The sequence below is a fragment of the Lissotriton helveticus genome, chromosome 8 (genome assembly GCF_964261635.1).
Source record: "Lissotriton helveticus chromosome 8, aLisHel1.1, whole genome shotgun sequence".
NCBI classification, from domain to species: domain Eukaryota; kingdom Metazoa; phylum Chordata; class Amphibia; order Caudata; family Salamandridae; genus Lissotriton; species Lissotriton helveticus.
The window spans coordinates 1138869820-1138887554 of NC_136069.1; the positions used below are offsets into that span (position 1 = coordinate 1138869820).

The window sequence follows — 17735 nt, forward strand, 5'->3', positions numbered from 1 at the left end:
TGTCATATAGCCCCTGATGTGTGTGCACGGTGCCATAGTTCCTGTGTGTAATATTGAAAGCTGCAGAAGACATGAATATGAAGTGGATGGTTGTTTCAAATTAATTTCTGTATCTTCAGTGTAATTTCGAAAGAGATTTTATGTTCGAATACACAATCATGATTTCGAGTGTTCAGCAGTTTCCTTTTATCAGGAAATAAGATGTTTTTTTCACTTGACAAAGTTTCCTTTTTCTTCAAGGTTCAACACCATTCACACCAATACCATGTACCATCGAAGGGGATGTCTCACAAATGAAATGTCCTGTGCACATTGAAGAAAATCCAAATGTTTCCCAGAATTCAGGAAATGTATTCACCTGGTTCAGAGAAAATGAAACAAAAGAGTGGACCAGGGTGAGCCAAGAAACTAACAGCAGACTTCGTGTAATTAAAAACAGACTTCAATTCTGGCCAGTTGAAGCATATGACAATGGGCAATACCTTTGTGTTTATGGGTAAGTAAACAAGCTATTTAAAACCGTGCAATAATAAAATATGTTAGCTATCAATAGATCACTAATGATTTTGTAAAACTTGAGACAAAATTTTAAACTGACTATACTACATACTTCTACTATTACCTTTCTTCATTGTTCAATTTGTAAGATATTGAGTTATTAATTGTGCTGGATATAAGGCCTGCATAAGTAAGAGGTCCACAATTGTCTTCTTCCTGGTGACTGAGCACCACATTGTAACACTTGACTCTCTCAAGGTAACGAAGCAGAGCATGTGAAGGCCTACTCATGAGAGGATGGTTTGGGCCAGTAATCACCATTCACTGGCACACAACTATGATAATCAATAAATGATTGTCTTGTCAGTGCTTTTTCTTTGAAAGAGGAAAAGTTCATTTATAGCACACAGCACTAAGTACTACTGGGTCATCACTCCCAAAATCACAGTAACCTCCACGTATACCAGATAGAATATCACAATATGGGGGCATAACTTAAAATAAAGCAGACCTATTGGCTTTGTCATTAGGTCGCCACACCAATGTGTAAGTCAAGCCTATTGGCTTTGTGAAGAGGTTGCCATGTTAAGGTATAAGTAAGTAAGTAAGTAAATCGTGTATTTGTACATGATTAATTAAAATCTTTACAAAACCATAAAACATTACTAAAAATTATTTAAAAAGTTCATTTGTGCGCAATCTCCTCAAATTAAAAGTTTGAATAATATCAGTTCATGATTGTCCATAAAATCTTTTAATGTTCATCAAGCGCTCTTATATCTTCTTTCTGCTAAATCAAAAAACTTTACGACCTGGCAGTTTAATTTGGTGTTGCTGGGGTTAAAACACAGTTTAACAGCCTGCCTGCATGTCCAAATGCCGTATAATTTGAAAGAGGACCGTAATAAATTGTACCTCAAATCCTTTAATTTGGGACAAATACAAATCGCATGGACAATGTCTTCCTTGTCAGCTTTACACAGGCGGCACTGCTGTGAAAAGTTGTTTCAGATGTGGGCTTAATAGAATTATGCCGAGGCGTAATTTTAAAAACTTTTCTTTAGTTTTTAGGTTCATACCAATGTTGAGGTATGCTTGTGGTTGCGTTTTTCCGTAGTCACTGAGCGTGATGCAGCCATGCGCTCTTTTTGCTAATGCCTCCTTGTCCTCAATAGCTGAAATAATATGTGCTGATTTTTTCGCAACTTTTTTGAAGGACAAGAGGTCTATTGGGGTGTCCCAGACGTCAGACAGACCTAGGGCTTGAAGTGAGTCAAGAAGGTAGTCTCTGGCTGAGGATTTATGGTGTCGAAGCAGCTCTTCCCATACGTTGGAACTTAAAGAGCCAACCTCGGCAGTGCGAATCTTATGCCAGCTGGTAACATAAGCACTCCGCCTTTCTAGTGTTTGTTTGAGAATACCGGATTCTAGCCAGATCTGTGCAGGCAAGACGTATCTTGGCAGTTTAAAGATGGCCCTGTATGAGTTGGCTATGACTATGCCCAGTAATGCGGCGTCCTTCCCTTGAAGGGATTCACTCCCATATGTGAGAGTCGGCTGTAACTTTGCACGCGGGATCTGGAGGAGAGGGTTGAGCGTTAGGTCAGGGAGTTTGGCCATAAGGATTTAATAGCCAGGTAGGTCATGGTTCCCTTTCCTCGTAAGGAGTCTAATTGAGGTTTGAACGTATTCTTGGAGTCCAGAATTACACCCAAGTACTTGTAGGTAGTTACCAGGTCCAGTCTTTCTCTATTTAAGTGTCAATTAATTTTCATTTTTTTTTTGTAATTCACAGTCATGACCTTTGATTTGTTGAAATGTATTTGCAGGGCATTCTTTACTGAAAAGGAGTGGGCTACATTCAGGAGATGCTGGAGGCCCATAGGTGTCCGGCTTATCAGCACCAAGTCGTCCGCTTATAGCAGATTGAACAGGGGAATTTTCCCTAGTTTAGGTGCATGACTAAGGCATTTATCGAGTTCCCCTGGTAGATCAGCAAGGAAGAGATTGAATAAAATTGGTGCTAGCACACACCCCTGTTTTAACCCTTTTGTTGTCCGGATGGGTTTAGAGAGGTGTGTGCCCGCTCCTAGTTTGACTTTAATCCAGGTGTTTGAGTGGAGTAGTATCAGCACGTCTAGGAGGTGTTTAGGTATTCTCCAGTTATCTAATTTCTGCCAAAGTTTGTTGCGATCCACATGGTTGAATGCAGCAGTATAGTCAATAAAGGAGAGGTATAGAGTTTTTTTGATCTCTTTTGCTGCTTCCATCAGCAGGGTCAGTGCCATGATGTTGGTTGTGGTCCCTTGGCCCCTGCAGAACCCCGTTTGGTTGATTAGGATTACTGAGTTTTCAGATGCCCATAACGTTAACTCCTCCAGAATGGTTCCTGCAAAATACTTGGCCTCCACGTCTATGAGGGCGATAAGCCGATAATTGTTTGGGTGTTTCTTGTTGCCATGCTTAAAAATTGGGCTGATAACTGACCCATGCCAGGACTCAGGAAGAGTCTGGGTGTTCTTTATGCTATTAAATATTGGTGTTAGTGCTGCGCTCCAAAATTCCACGTCTGATTTGTACAACATTGATGGAATGCCATTTGACCCAGGGGCTCCTGTCAGTCTACCCCTAGCTATTTGCCTTTTGAGATCGCTGGCACAGTCATCAGTAGTCCAAACTCAGTGTGGTAAGAAGAACTTGCTTCAAACATTAGTTTATCAGATCTGGGTGGCATGGCCCCATTCTCACGTGTTTCTTGGGTCCTTGTCGCCATGTAGCAGTTATCTGGTTTTTCCCTCAGAGCTTCTTTACTGAGTTTTATTGTCACCACCTTTTCAAGGTTGTCCTCAGTGTTAAAGTGCTTGAATAGATATTTTGTCCATACCTCCTCCGATATGTTTGAATTTAGGCCGAGATGTTCTGGGTTCTTTATTCTTTTAATCATTTGCCAGAACCTTGAGCTATTTTTCCGTTTTCCTTCATAAAGAAGTTTCGCCCATAGGTCGTCATTTCTTTGTTTCTGTTTTTCCCATTTCTTCCGTTTTAGCAGTTTTTTCGCTTTCCGTAAGATAGTTTGCAGGTCGCGATTTGTTGGATCCTTTCGCATCTGCCTCAATGTTTGGTTTATTAACCATTTATGCGTTTTCATTTCTGGGGTAGATTGTAATTTGTTTGAAGTTCCCTTCCCTTGACGTAAACAATTTGGCGAACTTGTTAGCAATTTCTCACTGATGTTTTAAATGAAATTTTGCCAAACTTCTGACAACTTAGTTGTAGAGTTAGCGGTCTGAGTAAAAAGAGTTATCGCTACAAGGCTTATGGAGTCGATGTTATCGGCGTTACACCGAAGCCGCCTTAGATTTGAAGTCACTTCAATGTCAATGCCTATGTGTGGTGAATAGGATTCTGCATCCAGAATATAAAGAACCAGGCTCGCACATCATGGAACAGACATGGATTAACCACCTTTCCAGCCATTTCAACAATCACCTGGAACAGCCAGGAGCTCAAGAATCCAACAAAAAAGAGCCCCACTGCATAACGCCCCCGTCGGAGTGTCAGATTAAGAAGGAGCAAGGCCTACCGGAAAGTATCATGGTCGCATCAGCCTCTCAGCAAATATCATTAATATCAAAACAAATTCGCAAGGGCAGGAAAGAAGGGGCTCCAGGTCCCAATGGCATACCGCCAGCTTTATTCAAGGAAAAGAGACAAGAATGGGCCACTATTATGCAACCGCTATTCTGGGAAGTCAGACTTCTAAATAAAATCCCAGAATCCTGGAGAGGGTCGACAATCGTCCCCATATATAAAAAAGGCGATAAAACGGATCCAAACAACTACCGTCTAGTAGCCCTTCTTGATAACGAGGCAAAATACTTTGCGGGTACAATCCTGGAGGAGATTGTCTCATGGGCGGACTCTAATGAGATTATACCTTTAAACCAGACCGGCTTCTGGAAAAACACTGGAACAACTACAAATATTCTGGCCATCTCACTAATGATCGACGCAGCTAAAACACGGAAATTGCCGCTGCACATGTGCTACATTGATTTCAGTGCGGCATTCGATAACATTGATAGAGATAGACTCTGGTGGAAACTGGCACAATGGGGAATACCGCATTCCACGCTAAGCATGCTGAAGCTTCTCCATTCTGACACCTGGGTGCAGGTGAATCTAGGAGGCGGCACACATCTATCATCTAAAGTCCGCACCACCAAAGGCCTTAAGCAAGGGTGTGTGCTCGCCCCAATATTGTTTAATTTGTATATGGCGGATCTACCAGGCATACTAAACACTTGCAATTCCCATTCCCCGAGGCTGGGAGGGAAATCCCTGAGCAACCTTCTGTACGCAGACAATGTTGTGCTACTGAGCCATACCTACATCGGCCTCAAGCAACTATTAATTCAAATGCATAGTTATGCCATGGAAAACAAACTAAAAATAAACTTGAGCAAAACTCGCACTATGTCAATAAACATACACAAAAAACCGCAGAAGATATGGACTCTGGGCGGCAAAAAAATTGAGCCAGCCTCGGACTATAAATATCTGGGAGTCATCTTCGACCAAGACGGTTCATTCTCACAGCAAAAGCTGGAAACAAAAAGGAGAGCATCTTGTATTGCCGCCACATTAAAAAGCATAGCTAACCAACTATTAGGACCAATTTTGACTCCTTATCTGAAAATCATCCAGGCTAAGCTACTACCATCCATCTGCTACGGCAGTGGGGCTCTACGTGGGAGAGATGCCAAGAATCTGGATTTAATCCAGACAAAAGCCTACCGAACAATGTTTTCGCTCCCGTCCTATACATCGCCCGCCCAACTCAGGCTGGAATTTGGACTACAAAAACAAGCTCTTGCAAGACAGGGAGCTTACATCATTTGCTGCCATAAACTTCGTTCTGCTACTACTAACACTTTAAATGAGCTGTTATGGCAAGACATTCAAAGCAGGGACGCTTCTCAGGCAAGATCTTACCTGAAGACAGCCTTGGGGGCCACCAAACTAACGATGATCTGGGATATGCAACTCGGACACAAAGCATTAAAAAAACTGGTTTGGAAAACTGTCAAAACTCTTTCACTACTAGAGGATAAAGAGTCATTTGCTAAAAGAAACCATGCATGGATGACCATAAACACATATAAATCCCTGACACCTCAACCATACTTCAGCCAGGGTTATCCCAAGACAATAAAACTGAAGTTTCTGAAATACAGACTAGGGGTCTTGCCCACTAGAGAGCATTTTCCACCATGGCTCAGGAATAATGGCCACGATGCCAGCACCTTCTGCAACACAGAGAAGGGCGACATACTTCATATGACTTGCCTCTGCCAAGAGTTCAGGCCAGCACGCCAGCTGTTCTTAAAGGACCAGCTTAAACAGTTAGGAACTCGCACTAGAAGGCAAGCAGTACTGGCTTGTCTTAACCCTGCAAACACAAAACTAAACTGCAGGTTTGTAAAGTTCCTAGCGCTAATTGAGCAGAAACTGCCAAAAAAACATTACACAGTAAAACATATAGACGCCAATTTGAACTTATTGACACCTGTTCTTACCCAAAAGGAATGCATCTGGAACTTTGTATTGGGCTTTTACTGTTTGCTTTTTTAATGACGTTTTAAAGATACAACTTCTTTTATGATATTTAATCTGTTTTGTAAAATGTTTGCACTGCTTTTAATTAACTATGCATAATAAAAATTACCTTACCTTACCTTACCTTACCTATGTGTGGATCAGTTTCCGGTTGTGAGTTGACTTTTTATTGTAACTTCTTGGTACTAAGGTCGCTCGTCCCTTTTTTGAAAGCTGTTAGCCATCCAAGCATATTTAAAGATGTGAACGTGTAGTCCAGGGGGAGGATTGTTTGTTGGAATGAAAAGTTGCAACAGGTGGATTGTCTTCGACGTAGCGCCCGTTCAAGGCTCTTAAATTGAGGTGTTCTAGTTGTCAAAGTAAGTTTTTGTAGTACTTCGTTGGTTTGTTAATTTTTGCGGAGCCTTGTCTTGGCACGCCCCATGCAGCATTCAGTTCTTGGATAAGGTCGTCATCTGGATCTGAACTAACCAGGAACATGTTGAAGTCTCCTGCCAAGATGATTAAATCAGAGTCCTCTTCTTCCATTATTTTTTCCAAGGCTTTTATCAGATCGTTGGCCGCTTTTTGTTTCTGTTTAGGGTGGATATAAGTATTGATTATTATTACTTCTTGAGGCTGTTTGTGTAACCGAAGTGAAATCTTTACCACCTGTATTGCACGAGGAGGAGTTGTGTGAGATTCTATTGTCATAATCTCGTCTATTGTTGCTATTGAGGCAAAAATCATCAGGCCTCCCGACCTGCGACCAAAGGTGGAATTGTTGTTTGCTGGAAGGCAACAAGATGTAAACCCTTGCAGCTCCCAGGTTTCTTGGAGCAGTAGCAGGTCAAATGAGTTCAGATATTGTAAGAACTTTGGATCGTTGCTTTTACTGGCTAGGTCATTGATGTTTCAGGAGAACACACTGATTTCCCTGGTCTTCTCTGAGGGATTATCAAAGTTTTTCCCCCCTTGTCAATTTGTGTCATTAGTTATATTGATTGTTCGTTGAATTGACTTCCAATTCAGGAGAGTGACTGGCGAGACATGATCACGTGCCATGGTTTTTGTTCAGATAAAAATGTTTTTGTATCTTGGGAGTACGCCATTGAAGAACTGCTCCTAGCTCCCTTTAGTACTGAGTTGGTATTTTTTCACGTCGGTGGCCTAATGAGGGGTAAAAAAGGCGTCGGATAGCAAGGTTGCTTTTTAAGTCTCAATTTTATCCCCCATTGTTGGAACGTTGCTTCTTCTTCCAAGATTTTCTTAGCTGTCTCGAAGGAGTTCCAGGTTGCTTTTGTTGTTTCTGAGCGTTGTGAATCGTTGCTTGGCAAAAACTCTATTTGAATGAGGTCAGAGGAGCTGATGTTTTCTAGGCTTGTAACCGAGTGTAGCAGTCTTAATATATTTCCCCTGTTCAGTATGTCGTCCCGTCCTCTGGACGTATATTCAGGGGGGAAGAGGATGATTGTCGAACTGTCCGGATGGTGGACTGTTGTTGGGTTTATTGATGGTCCCTCATGGCCATGATGACCGGTCTGGGGTGAACGGCTTGGGCTTCCAATGTGTAGGCAATTTGGTTGATCACTTTGATGGTTATCTGTCCTCAGTGCTCTTGTGTTGCTATTCGATCTTCGTATTGGTTGCTGGGTTAGCTCTCTGTAGGTAATCATAGCATTGTCTTGAGTTTCTATTGTTGGAATGTGTTCAGGCGTTGTTAGGTCAATATTGTGTGCTGGTTGGGTTGTTTTTGGTTGAAGAAGCTTCTGCTTGCTTTCGCTCGGTCGAGATTTCTGGATGGCACTGCGTGTTGATTTTGTCAAAACTGCTGGAGGCGATGGAGGCAGACTCTCTGGGTCCTTGTGCAAGGATAATAGTAGAGGTTGTTCCATGTCTTTGGATTTCCGACCCCAAGTCGTTACTACTGGGGATGAATTTAATTGCATTTTTGTGCTGCATCTTGCGTCAGTTAAGAACCGGTTTCTTCCTTTCCTTTTTTTCTTTCTACGAGTCTTGTTGAGGGGCTGAGCATTGACTGGTGCCGATTCAAATAGAGTTGCAGTGTAATTCGTGGGTTCAATTTCCATGACCACTGACAATGACGGTAAAGCTTCTCTACCACCTGGGGGTGGATTGATAGTTGTAGTCTGTTCGGCTGGCGGCTCGGTCACTAACGTTGCTTGTGTTGCAGGTTGTTCTGAGCTAAGATCTGAAATTTGCGGGACTGCCGATTTTAAAATCGCATGTCAGGTCCCCTAACGTGGATGGTAGAGTTGATAGTTTGTCTGAGATCGGATTGCAGGGGCATGGTGGTGGTATCGTTTGAGCCGTGTAAACCGCACCTTGGCCCCTCTTTATGAGACCATTTAATTCTGAGATTTTCCAGTCAATTCCTGAAATAGAGTTGGCCATTGTCTGTAAGATGGAGAGCTGCAAGTCCATTTTATGTGATTGAAATTCTAGAGCTGTGGCAGAGTTTAGCAAGGTGTTTAAAATTGTTGTCCATACAGATTTGGGGAACGAATTTCCAATGTTGTTGCTTTTATCCTGTCTTGGGGAATTATTTGCTTCGTTGGGTGATTTAGCGTGGACTGGTTTAAAGTTGTAAGAAACAACTAGTTCTTCCCATTCCTGCGTTGCTATAAAGGTCACGTCATTGTTTAAGGAGTTGTTTGTGGATTGGGAGTCATTATATGGTAATAAGGTACGGCTTACAGATGACATCTGTACTGCTGATCTACTATTTGTTGCTGTTTGTTCCCGGTGCCATTTGAGAATGTTTGAGATGTCTTTTTTTGAGTAGGTAGGCTGTTGGTTGATTGGAAGAATTGCGTTTTTTTCTTCCCTGCATTCCTGCTCTTTAATCATTGTTGGTTGTTCTGTCTGTATTTCTCGGATTGTCTTCATTAGATTTGGCGAACTTCTAAAAAGTTGAGGAAGTAGTGAGTCTTGCCCTTTTCCACCATTGTGGATATGAGCCTTGATTTTGATTAATGAGTCCCAGTTTTCTAAATGGGATGTGCTTACTTGGCTAGAGTGTGTCTCATCCTGACTGGCTGGGTATGAATGGATCGCTATCTCGGCAAGCTCGACTGTCTTCAGTGGACTCCGTGAGCAATCATTAGCGGTCTTTTTTATGGAGCGTGCCGTGTCCAAGTTATCACTGCTTTGGCTGTTATTGTTGTTAGCTCCTTGACCTGCTAAGTAGGTGGATTCAACCTCTCTTCTGGTTACGGGTGATGTTAATGCTACATATGTTACCTCTATGATGGGGTGATTAAGACCCCTGGCAGTTCGGGGTGAATTAGCTAGGTTGCTGTGGGTACGACTGCAATCAGATTTGCTTGGTAGGAGTGGTGTATGCAGTCCTTTTATGTTCCCAGTCTTGCTGTAGATGGCTGTTCCAGGGTCTTTTAAAAAGGAAAACCTAGTATATATCTTTGGTTGATGGGTGCATATCTTTTTCCTCACTGGCATTTCTTCAATAGTTATGAGGTCGTTTAGGTCCTTTGATGATGACTTTGATGTAGGGGGCGATGAGAGCTGTGGGAATTGCTGTGATATCTTTGGTGGGGTCGATGATCTTAATGGCTGCTGATGAGCCATAATTTAACATGTAGTAGAGGCGTTGGCTGTCGGTGGTAAAATGTCCCTTTTGTTTTCATTTTCATTTAAGGTGAAAATTGAGGTTAAAGTTGCAGTTGGCATTGAAGTTGCCATAATGGGCCCTTCTTTGTCTAAATTATGGACATTGGGGTTCGCTTCTGAGGGTTGACTGGGTGTGATGACATTATTGGCTCCAGTTTCCTTTTCCTCGACTTGGGCTTAGAGATGGATTTTCGTTTGAGTAGGGGTTGCCTAACTCTACCGGATCTCATAGCTCCTATATATTGTTTAGTTTAACTTTTTTTTTTTTTTTTGGTTAGTTGTGTCGAGTTTATTGCTTGAGTGCTTGTGGTGCCTCCCCTTTGATAGACCCCACCTGGCAAGGCCTACCACGGGTGTTCACACTTAAGCCGAATCTTTGGGCCTTTAGTATTGGGCCTTGAATGTCGATAATGTAACTGATTTTGGTGCTGGGACTATAGTTGTCGTTAGAGCCTTGAGCTTTAACTCTGTACTTTGGTTAGAGTTAGAGTTTAGACTACGTTAAGGACCTTGGCTCATCCTGATCAGCTCTCCTCGAGAGATTACTGAGGCGTAAGAAAATGATTGAAGAGGTTAACAGACTGAGTGTAGGATAACTGATCAGTCTGGCTAGCCAAAGATGCAGTCTCAGCCCCAATCCCAGTCCGGAGCACTAGAAGGCACTAGAAGGCGCTAGAATGCCCTAGGCAAGCCCAGAAGGCTCTGTGAACAATAGAGCAGTGGAGGGGAGTAGGGGGGTACTAGAAGGAAAGCAGCAGTGTGGCAACTGATGGTAACAGGATGGTAACAGAATTGTTTAACAGGGCAAGGGCGGAAGGGCGGAAGGCTAGGGCTAAAGGCCAAGTGCGCAACCGTTCTCGGCTGGCCTGTCCTTGCTGTCGCACTCCCCTGCCCCTTTTACCTCTTGCCTCCGGTTTCGTCTGATGTGTGCTGGTACTCAGTGCATGTTCCAGTGCTCGGCAGTCTGAAGGCAATCCTCAGGCAATCCTCAGGCAAAAAGATGAGGAGCAAGAGCAAAAGGGGGCAAGACACGAGTCACTAGTCTCAATAACCCCCAGCCCACCCCCGGGGCTTAATGGCTGATGGCAATGCTGGTGGCAACGCTTGTTCTCCCCTGCAGGCGTTCTCCGCCGCCAACACAGCCTCACCCTGGTCCGCTGGTGGAGGTGGCCAAGCTAGACAAGCACCCCCCAAGGACAGCGGGTCCTGCAGGTCCTGCAGGTGGGTTCGCAGTCTTAGGCGGGGTGGGGCGAGTCTCGCAGCTGGCTCCCCGCCACAGATCACCTCGCCAAAGCCGCGCCAAAGCCGCCAAAATGAAGGCGCTCTAAGGATCGCCAAGACCTCCCTGGCAGGCACTGCTCCCCCCTCGAGGGCTGTTTAAAGTCACCGTCGTGTTACCCATGGGTCCCGGCGTCTCTCAGTAACCCCCGCCACACAACGCTGTGGCTGCCGCTCAGATTGCTTCCGTGGCTCTGCTGCGATTCTCTACAGCTCTCTGCTGCTCTCTGTTGGGTGCTGTATGACTTTCCGATGTATAAGTAGTGTTGGACAGAATATCGGGAAAAAATACTGCTACAATTCCAATTAAATACAGGAGCCCGTGTACGCCTACCTTGTATTTCTTCAGCTACTACTTCTTTGACATTTCTAGGAACCATTTTCTCCTTTGCACTGGGAGACCAATATTTCACCTCATAACATCAACCACTAGTATCAACTGCTTGTACTAATGTATTGTGCTGAAAATAGTTTCCATCATTACAGAAAGGCTCAGTGCTGGTTGTATGTTTCCTTTAACCAGTAAATATTTTACAAAAGTTAGTTCATTTTACCAGTCGTTTTTTCTTACTTTTTTCTTTCATAAACACCACTGCTTTATCCAGTGTTCTCAATTTGTTAAATATTAAGTTAAATAGTTTTCATTTCACAACACATAATTCCCCTACACACCACATACCTTCAATCCACACCACAGATTTCTACATCATGCCACATAAATCCATTCAATACATGCCACTCCGGAACATACAGTACCACTATACATAAGTCCACTACACTTCATACCACATTGATACTAATCACATAATTCAATTGCACATGCAAATACTGATTCAGCATTTCTCATAGTTTTTCACTTCAGGTCTTTCAACACACTTTCTTTACCATAAAGTTTCAAAAAACCAAACCACACACTCTCTACACCTTTACAAACAAAAAACATAAGAAAATACAATATAGTTTACATGCCAAAAGCTCTAACTGTCACAAATGCGAGACCAATTGCATTGCAAATGCTTATGCTTATAAGCTTCTGATCTTCTTTGATACTGTTTTAAATTCTTAAGTAAATTTTGAATTATTCTATTTCTAAACATTCTTCTTCTTATATCTTTATACTATTTCTGCCATCTTGTTAGATGAGTTGTTTTACAATTTGTTGTTCTTTTGAAATTTTCCACAGTTTTCGTTCTTCTTAATACTGTTTTAAAAAGCGGCTTCGTTCTCTTGGCATAACATTTTTTTCCTCTATAATAGTGTGTCCATCATCCAATTTCTTCTTTTCACACATTTTTAGTTAGTACTGTTTTTTCCAGCTCTTCTCTTTTCTTGTTTTCGTGTCATCTTCAAGTCTTTTACTTCAAGTAAACTAAATATGTAAAAAAGAAAGAACACTTTTAATAGTTTGTTACATAATATAATAATTTTAAATTATTAATATAACATTATTCATGACAATCACTAAATTATCCCAACATTGTCTCAGTTAATGATAGATATGTAGGGTTTCATAGTATGCACATTAGGAAAGCTGTAAATGGTTGAAAGTCCGGCTAAAAGGTTGTGTAAGTTGGTATCTACTCTAATTTTCAACATGGACGACTTTATACTTATTATACAGTTATTATAAAGTTATACTTTTTATACAGGACAGCCAGGTATGAACCTGTGCGTTCAAATGTTTCCATCAGCCATGCCTAGCAAGCAGAACTGTGTTTCTGACACGGTAAGGTGAAATACCTCCAATAATATTTCCCCAGAGGTATGATAGAGGGTATCGTTTTTAAATTAGGATCATCAGCTTTATGACACAAGTCATACTTTATGTAGAAGTCAACACATTCATAAGACATATTAGCAGTCAGGTATTGAAACTTGACAAAATACGCTTTCACTTTCAAGCAGAGAAATCACTATTTATGGCTTACTTGCAGTGTACCTTTGCGGAAAGTTATATGCAGTAGAATAAAACCGAATCCACTTGTCAACATGTTTTAAACCTCATAATTGTTGTGTAGTTCCTATATAGGATCTGCACGTTTGGACAACATATACTGTAGGATTGGCATCAGACTATTTCTAGACACCCCTATCGGATATGTCAGCCTGTATACCAGCTAGCTCTCAGTGCCACTAGAAACTCCTATTATCAAGGAGAGAATAGTTCTTGGCAACTATTCGAAAATGGCAACCCCGATCCCTCAGAATAGTGGAAACAGTTATATTTTTGCTCAGTCACTCGCGCTTACTTAGACGCAGAGAGATTCACAGAATAAACAGTGAGGACGTTTTTCAATAAGCATTTATTGAACCAGCATCATTCTACTGTAAATTAGGTGTGCTGAAACAACCAATAGACCGATATAAATGATGATAAGAACTAACAGAGTAAAAGGATGGTAGTTTTCTCCCATTCTGTTAAAACAATGAATAATGCAAGTATATAAAATACATGACAATAAAAATGCGTACTCCTACAAGGGAAACATCCATTACAACGCTGTCATTACAATGACCTACCTCTACAATGCAGCTGTTACAACGAAACTTCCTTTATATCTCATGCCATTACAGTGCGTGCCATTACAACGCATGTCATTACAACGCATTATAAGGTAAGCAATAGATATTCTTTTTAGTATTAGGGTGGCTATGGGTTTTGGGGTATATGAGAATAGCAACTTTTACCCCTACACTATCCAACACTTTCCCTACTGTTGCACTTACTGGAGTGGGAATAGTAATTGTACCCCTACACTATCCAACACTTACCCTACTGTTGCCCTAAAAGTATTATGCATTGTAATGGTATGCATTGTAATGGTATGCGTTTAATGGTATGCGTTATAATAGTATGCGTTGTAATGGTACGCCTTGTAATGGTAGTTTCTAAAAATGTGTTGTCAAATCATGCAATGTAATGGTAGTTGCGATGTAAAGACAGTGTTGTAAAAGCATGCATTGTAATTGCACGCGTTGTAATGTCATATATTCCTCCTACGATGCGTCCCTGACTAGATGTACCTAAGTGTACCTAGCCCGTAGGTGGATGTAACAGCCAAGAATCCCTCTAGGATAAGGTCCACCCCATTACCTGAAGTGAGAGACTGTGGGAGCCTGTCTTGGTCTTGAGATGGACACCCCACAAGGGATGTCAGACTGCTGCGAGCTGGAGTGACTGCGTGCAAGAACCTCAGCGTCTTGCGTCAGTGTGTCAGCATGGAAGTCCTTTTCTTCTCTTACTTCCTCAGCAAGAGATGGTGTATATATACCCAAGTGTTTTACCCCCTGGCGATATACCTTGCTGTGTCATGTCGGACTGTGATGACAGAAGGAATGACCCTTATACATAGTTATTATGCAGGAGATGGTAGGCCTGCTGCGATTCCAAGAATCCTCATACATAATGGATGAGACTTAAGCTTTTCGGAGTAAACCCTGCGTCATCTTGGACATTACAGTAACTAGGTAAAAGGTCAGTACTAAGAACTGTTATGCAGTGTAATGCTAGGGAAAATATAGATGAAAGTTTAGAGCCTATATTGGGGTACCTATATGGAACATAACATTTTGTACTAGTTTCATTACAGCGGCAGTGCTAACAATGCCAGGCTTTACCCAAAACAAAAGCCTTGGTTCTATCATGCCACTCTTATTAATGTCAGCATCTTTCGGGACACCTTAATCAGAATGTCATTGGCTTTTAGGGGTGAGATGACACATGTAAAATAGGTTATATGCACTTGTCTACCTCTGTTTCACACCACATGCTCCCTAAATGTGTATAATAGAAGCTAAATGGATCACTTTCTACTCATTATACAGGGTAACCTGTTATGAAACTGTGTCTTCGATTGCTTCCTTGACACCTGCCTAGGTAACAGATTTGTGCTTCTGGCACTGAATGCTGAAGTTGCTCTGACAATTTGTTCAGGGGTATGGTAGACTGTATATTCCTGCAGCTGATGACCCTAACTTAAAAACGATACAGTCTATCATTCCCTTGGAGAAATATTGTGAGAGCAACTTCAGAATTCAGTCCCAGAATCAATATTGTCAGAGCTACTTTAGCATTCAGTCCCAGAGCACATATCTGTTTGCTCTACAAGTTTCATTGCAGAGGCACAGCTTGCAATGTGTGCCATAAGCCGTAATCGAATTATGACTTCTGTCATGTCACTCCTCTGAGTATTAGCATCTTTCTAGAGACCTGAATGAGTGTACCAGTGCCTTTCTAGGAGCAAGATAATACATGTAAACAAGCCAAGAGGAGCTACACTACCTCTGTTTTACACTGAATGCTCTGTAAATGGCTGTAGAATAAACTGCATGGATCACTTTCTACTTAATATACAGGGCAGTCAGGGATGAAGCTCTCTGTTGAAATACTTCCATAAAACCTACCTTGCCAAGTTGTGCTTGTGGGACTGAAGGGTGAAGTACCTCTCACAATATTTGTCATGGGGTACAATAGAACATATAGTTTTTAAGTTACAGTCATCAGCTGCACTCCATGTCAGACTACATGTAAAAGTGCAGACATACTTGAGACATGGTAGCAGTCACACATTCAAACTGGACAGAGTAGACTTTCAGTTTAAAGGACACACCTTTTTAATTTTTATTTTTTTTAGTCCTTATTGCGCAATAAACAGGTTGAGATGAGATAACACATTTTTCACGGTAGGGGGACCATCTTCACCTTACTGTGTTGCCCTTGCCCTGCCCCATGTCACATGCCTTCGGTTGGGGGTCTAGGTGTATGGGGGTATCCTATCGGCCACTATGCTCCCCCTAGGCACCTTGTCCCTTGTTGAGAGTCATACCTGCCCCAGCAGTTCTCCCGTCTTCTTATTGCTGTTGTGCTTAGTCATTGGACTTTTCAATTTTCCTAGACACTACGTTCCAACAATTCAATGTTGTTCCCATATTTATTTATTTTCTTATTAGATTTGTAATGCACAAAAACTACCCAAAAAGGGTTTCCCGGCGCAAAAGCAGATCCGAGACACAGTTGAAGAAGCTAGCAAACTATTTGTTAAAATGCCTTGTCTTCAGGGATTTGGAAAAAATGAAAGTAGTCAGTGTCATTACGAAGAGCTGTAGGCAGAGTGTTCCACAGTGAGGGGCCCAGATAAGAAAAGGACCTTCCGCCCATCCGAGATAGTTTGATTTTGGGAATTGTGAATTTCCCCTGGGTGGAGGAGCGGGGGTTATGGGGGTGGAAGTAAGGACAGACCAAAGATTGAAGATATTGAGGGGTATTTCCTTTTTTGGTTTTGTGCATAAAGCTCAGGGCTTTGAACTTGACTCGGTTCTCAACTCTGAGCCAGTGCAAGTTCCTTAAGTGACCTGAGATGAATGTTGCTCTCAGGAGTCGGCATAGAAGCCGTGCTGCAGAATTCTGCACCATCTGTAGCCTATGGGTTACCTCCTTATTTGAGCCTAAATAAAGTACATTTCTTTAGTCCAGCCAGGCATTGACAACGTTTTTCTGGGTGGATTCTGGTGACATCCAGCATACTTTTTTAAATCATTTTAGTATGGTAAAGCATGTTGCTGTTACTTTGACTGCTTGGGAGTGCAGATTTAGAGAATCATCAATAGTGAAACCCAGATTACGAGCTTGGCGAGAATGTGTGGGGAGATTGCCCGTTTCGCAAGGCCAATGTTGGGGGCCCCAGATTTCCTTGTTTTTCCCGAATACAAAGACCTCGGTTTTCTCACCGTTTAACTTGAGGTAGTTTTATTGCATCCATTGTACTCATTTGCCCAGACCCAGCTGAAGGGGAGAATAACTACCAGTGCTCTTCATGGAGAGAGAGAAAATGATTTGTGAATCCTCGGAACGACTGATCCTCGACGTACCACGACAAGGCCACATCACCCCCCACTTGAGAAACCTGCACTGGCTCCCCGTCAACAACAGAATATCCTTCAAACTCCTCATCCACGCACACTAAGCACTCCACTTGACCGGACCAGCCTACCTCAACAGACAGCTCTCCTTCTACATCCCCAACCACCAGCTACACTCCGCCGACCTCTCACTCGCCACCGTCTTGCGCATCCGAAGAACAACCAACAGCGGGATATCCTTCTCCCACCTCGCCGCCAAGACATGGAACACCCTCTCACTGAGCCTACGACAGACCCAAAACCTACTGACCTTCAGGAGGATACTCAAGACCTGGCTGTTCGATCAGTAGCGCCACCCCTCCCAGCGCCTTGAGACCCTCGTGGGTATGTAGTGCGCTTTACAAATGATTGATTGATTGATTGATTGATCTGCATAGGAGAATAAAGACAGCCTGGACTCCTCTGCCATGTCGGAGAAGGGTCTTATATACAAATTAAAAAGTACAGGGCTGAGGATGGATCCTTATGTCACTCCATGGATGAAGGAGTGGATTTCTGAGCTGGCTATCGGAGAATAAACTTGGAAGGTGCGGTTGGTGAGGAATGAGGTGAGTCAATTCAGAGCTGAGAAGCAAATACCCAGTGATCTAAGAGTATTGTGTGGGACACCGTGTTGAAAGCAGCGCTCAGATCCAACAAAATGAGCGCCACAGTGTCCCCTGTGTCTAGATGGCGCCGTATTTTCTTCGTTACCCCTACAAGCGTGGTTTCAGTGGAGAAACCGGCTCTAAAACCCGACTGGGATGGATGTAGAAGCCCTTGGGTTTCCAGGAACTGAGATAGCTGTGTAT

The 17735-nt window shown here is 42.5% G+C and overlaps 1 protein-coding gene across 1 annotated transcript in view; it reads left to right on the forward strand.

The window, feature by feature from the left end:
• Positions 1 to 246: 246 nt before the first annotated feature.
• LOC144771902 (interleukin-18 receptor 1-like) overlaps positions 247 to 17735 on the forward strand; it is a 383123-nt gene continuing 365634 nt past the window's right edge. The window contains exon 1 of the mRNA XM_078656140.1: positions 247 to 496. Coding sequence (XP_078512266.1) covers positions 294 to 496 — 203 coding nt within the window. The 5' untranslated portion in view covers positions 247 to 293. The remainder of the gene's footprint in view (positions 497 to 17735) is intronic.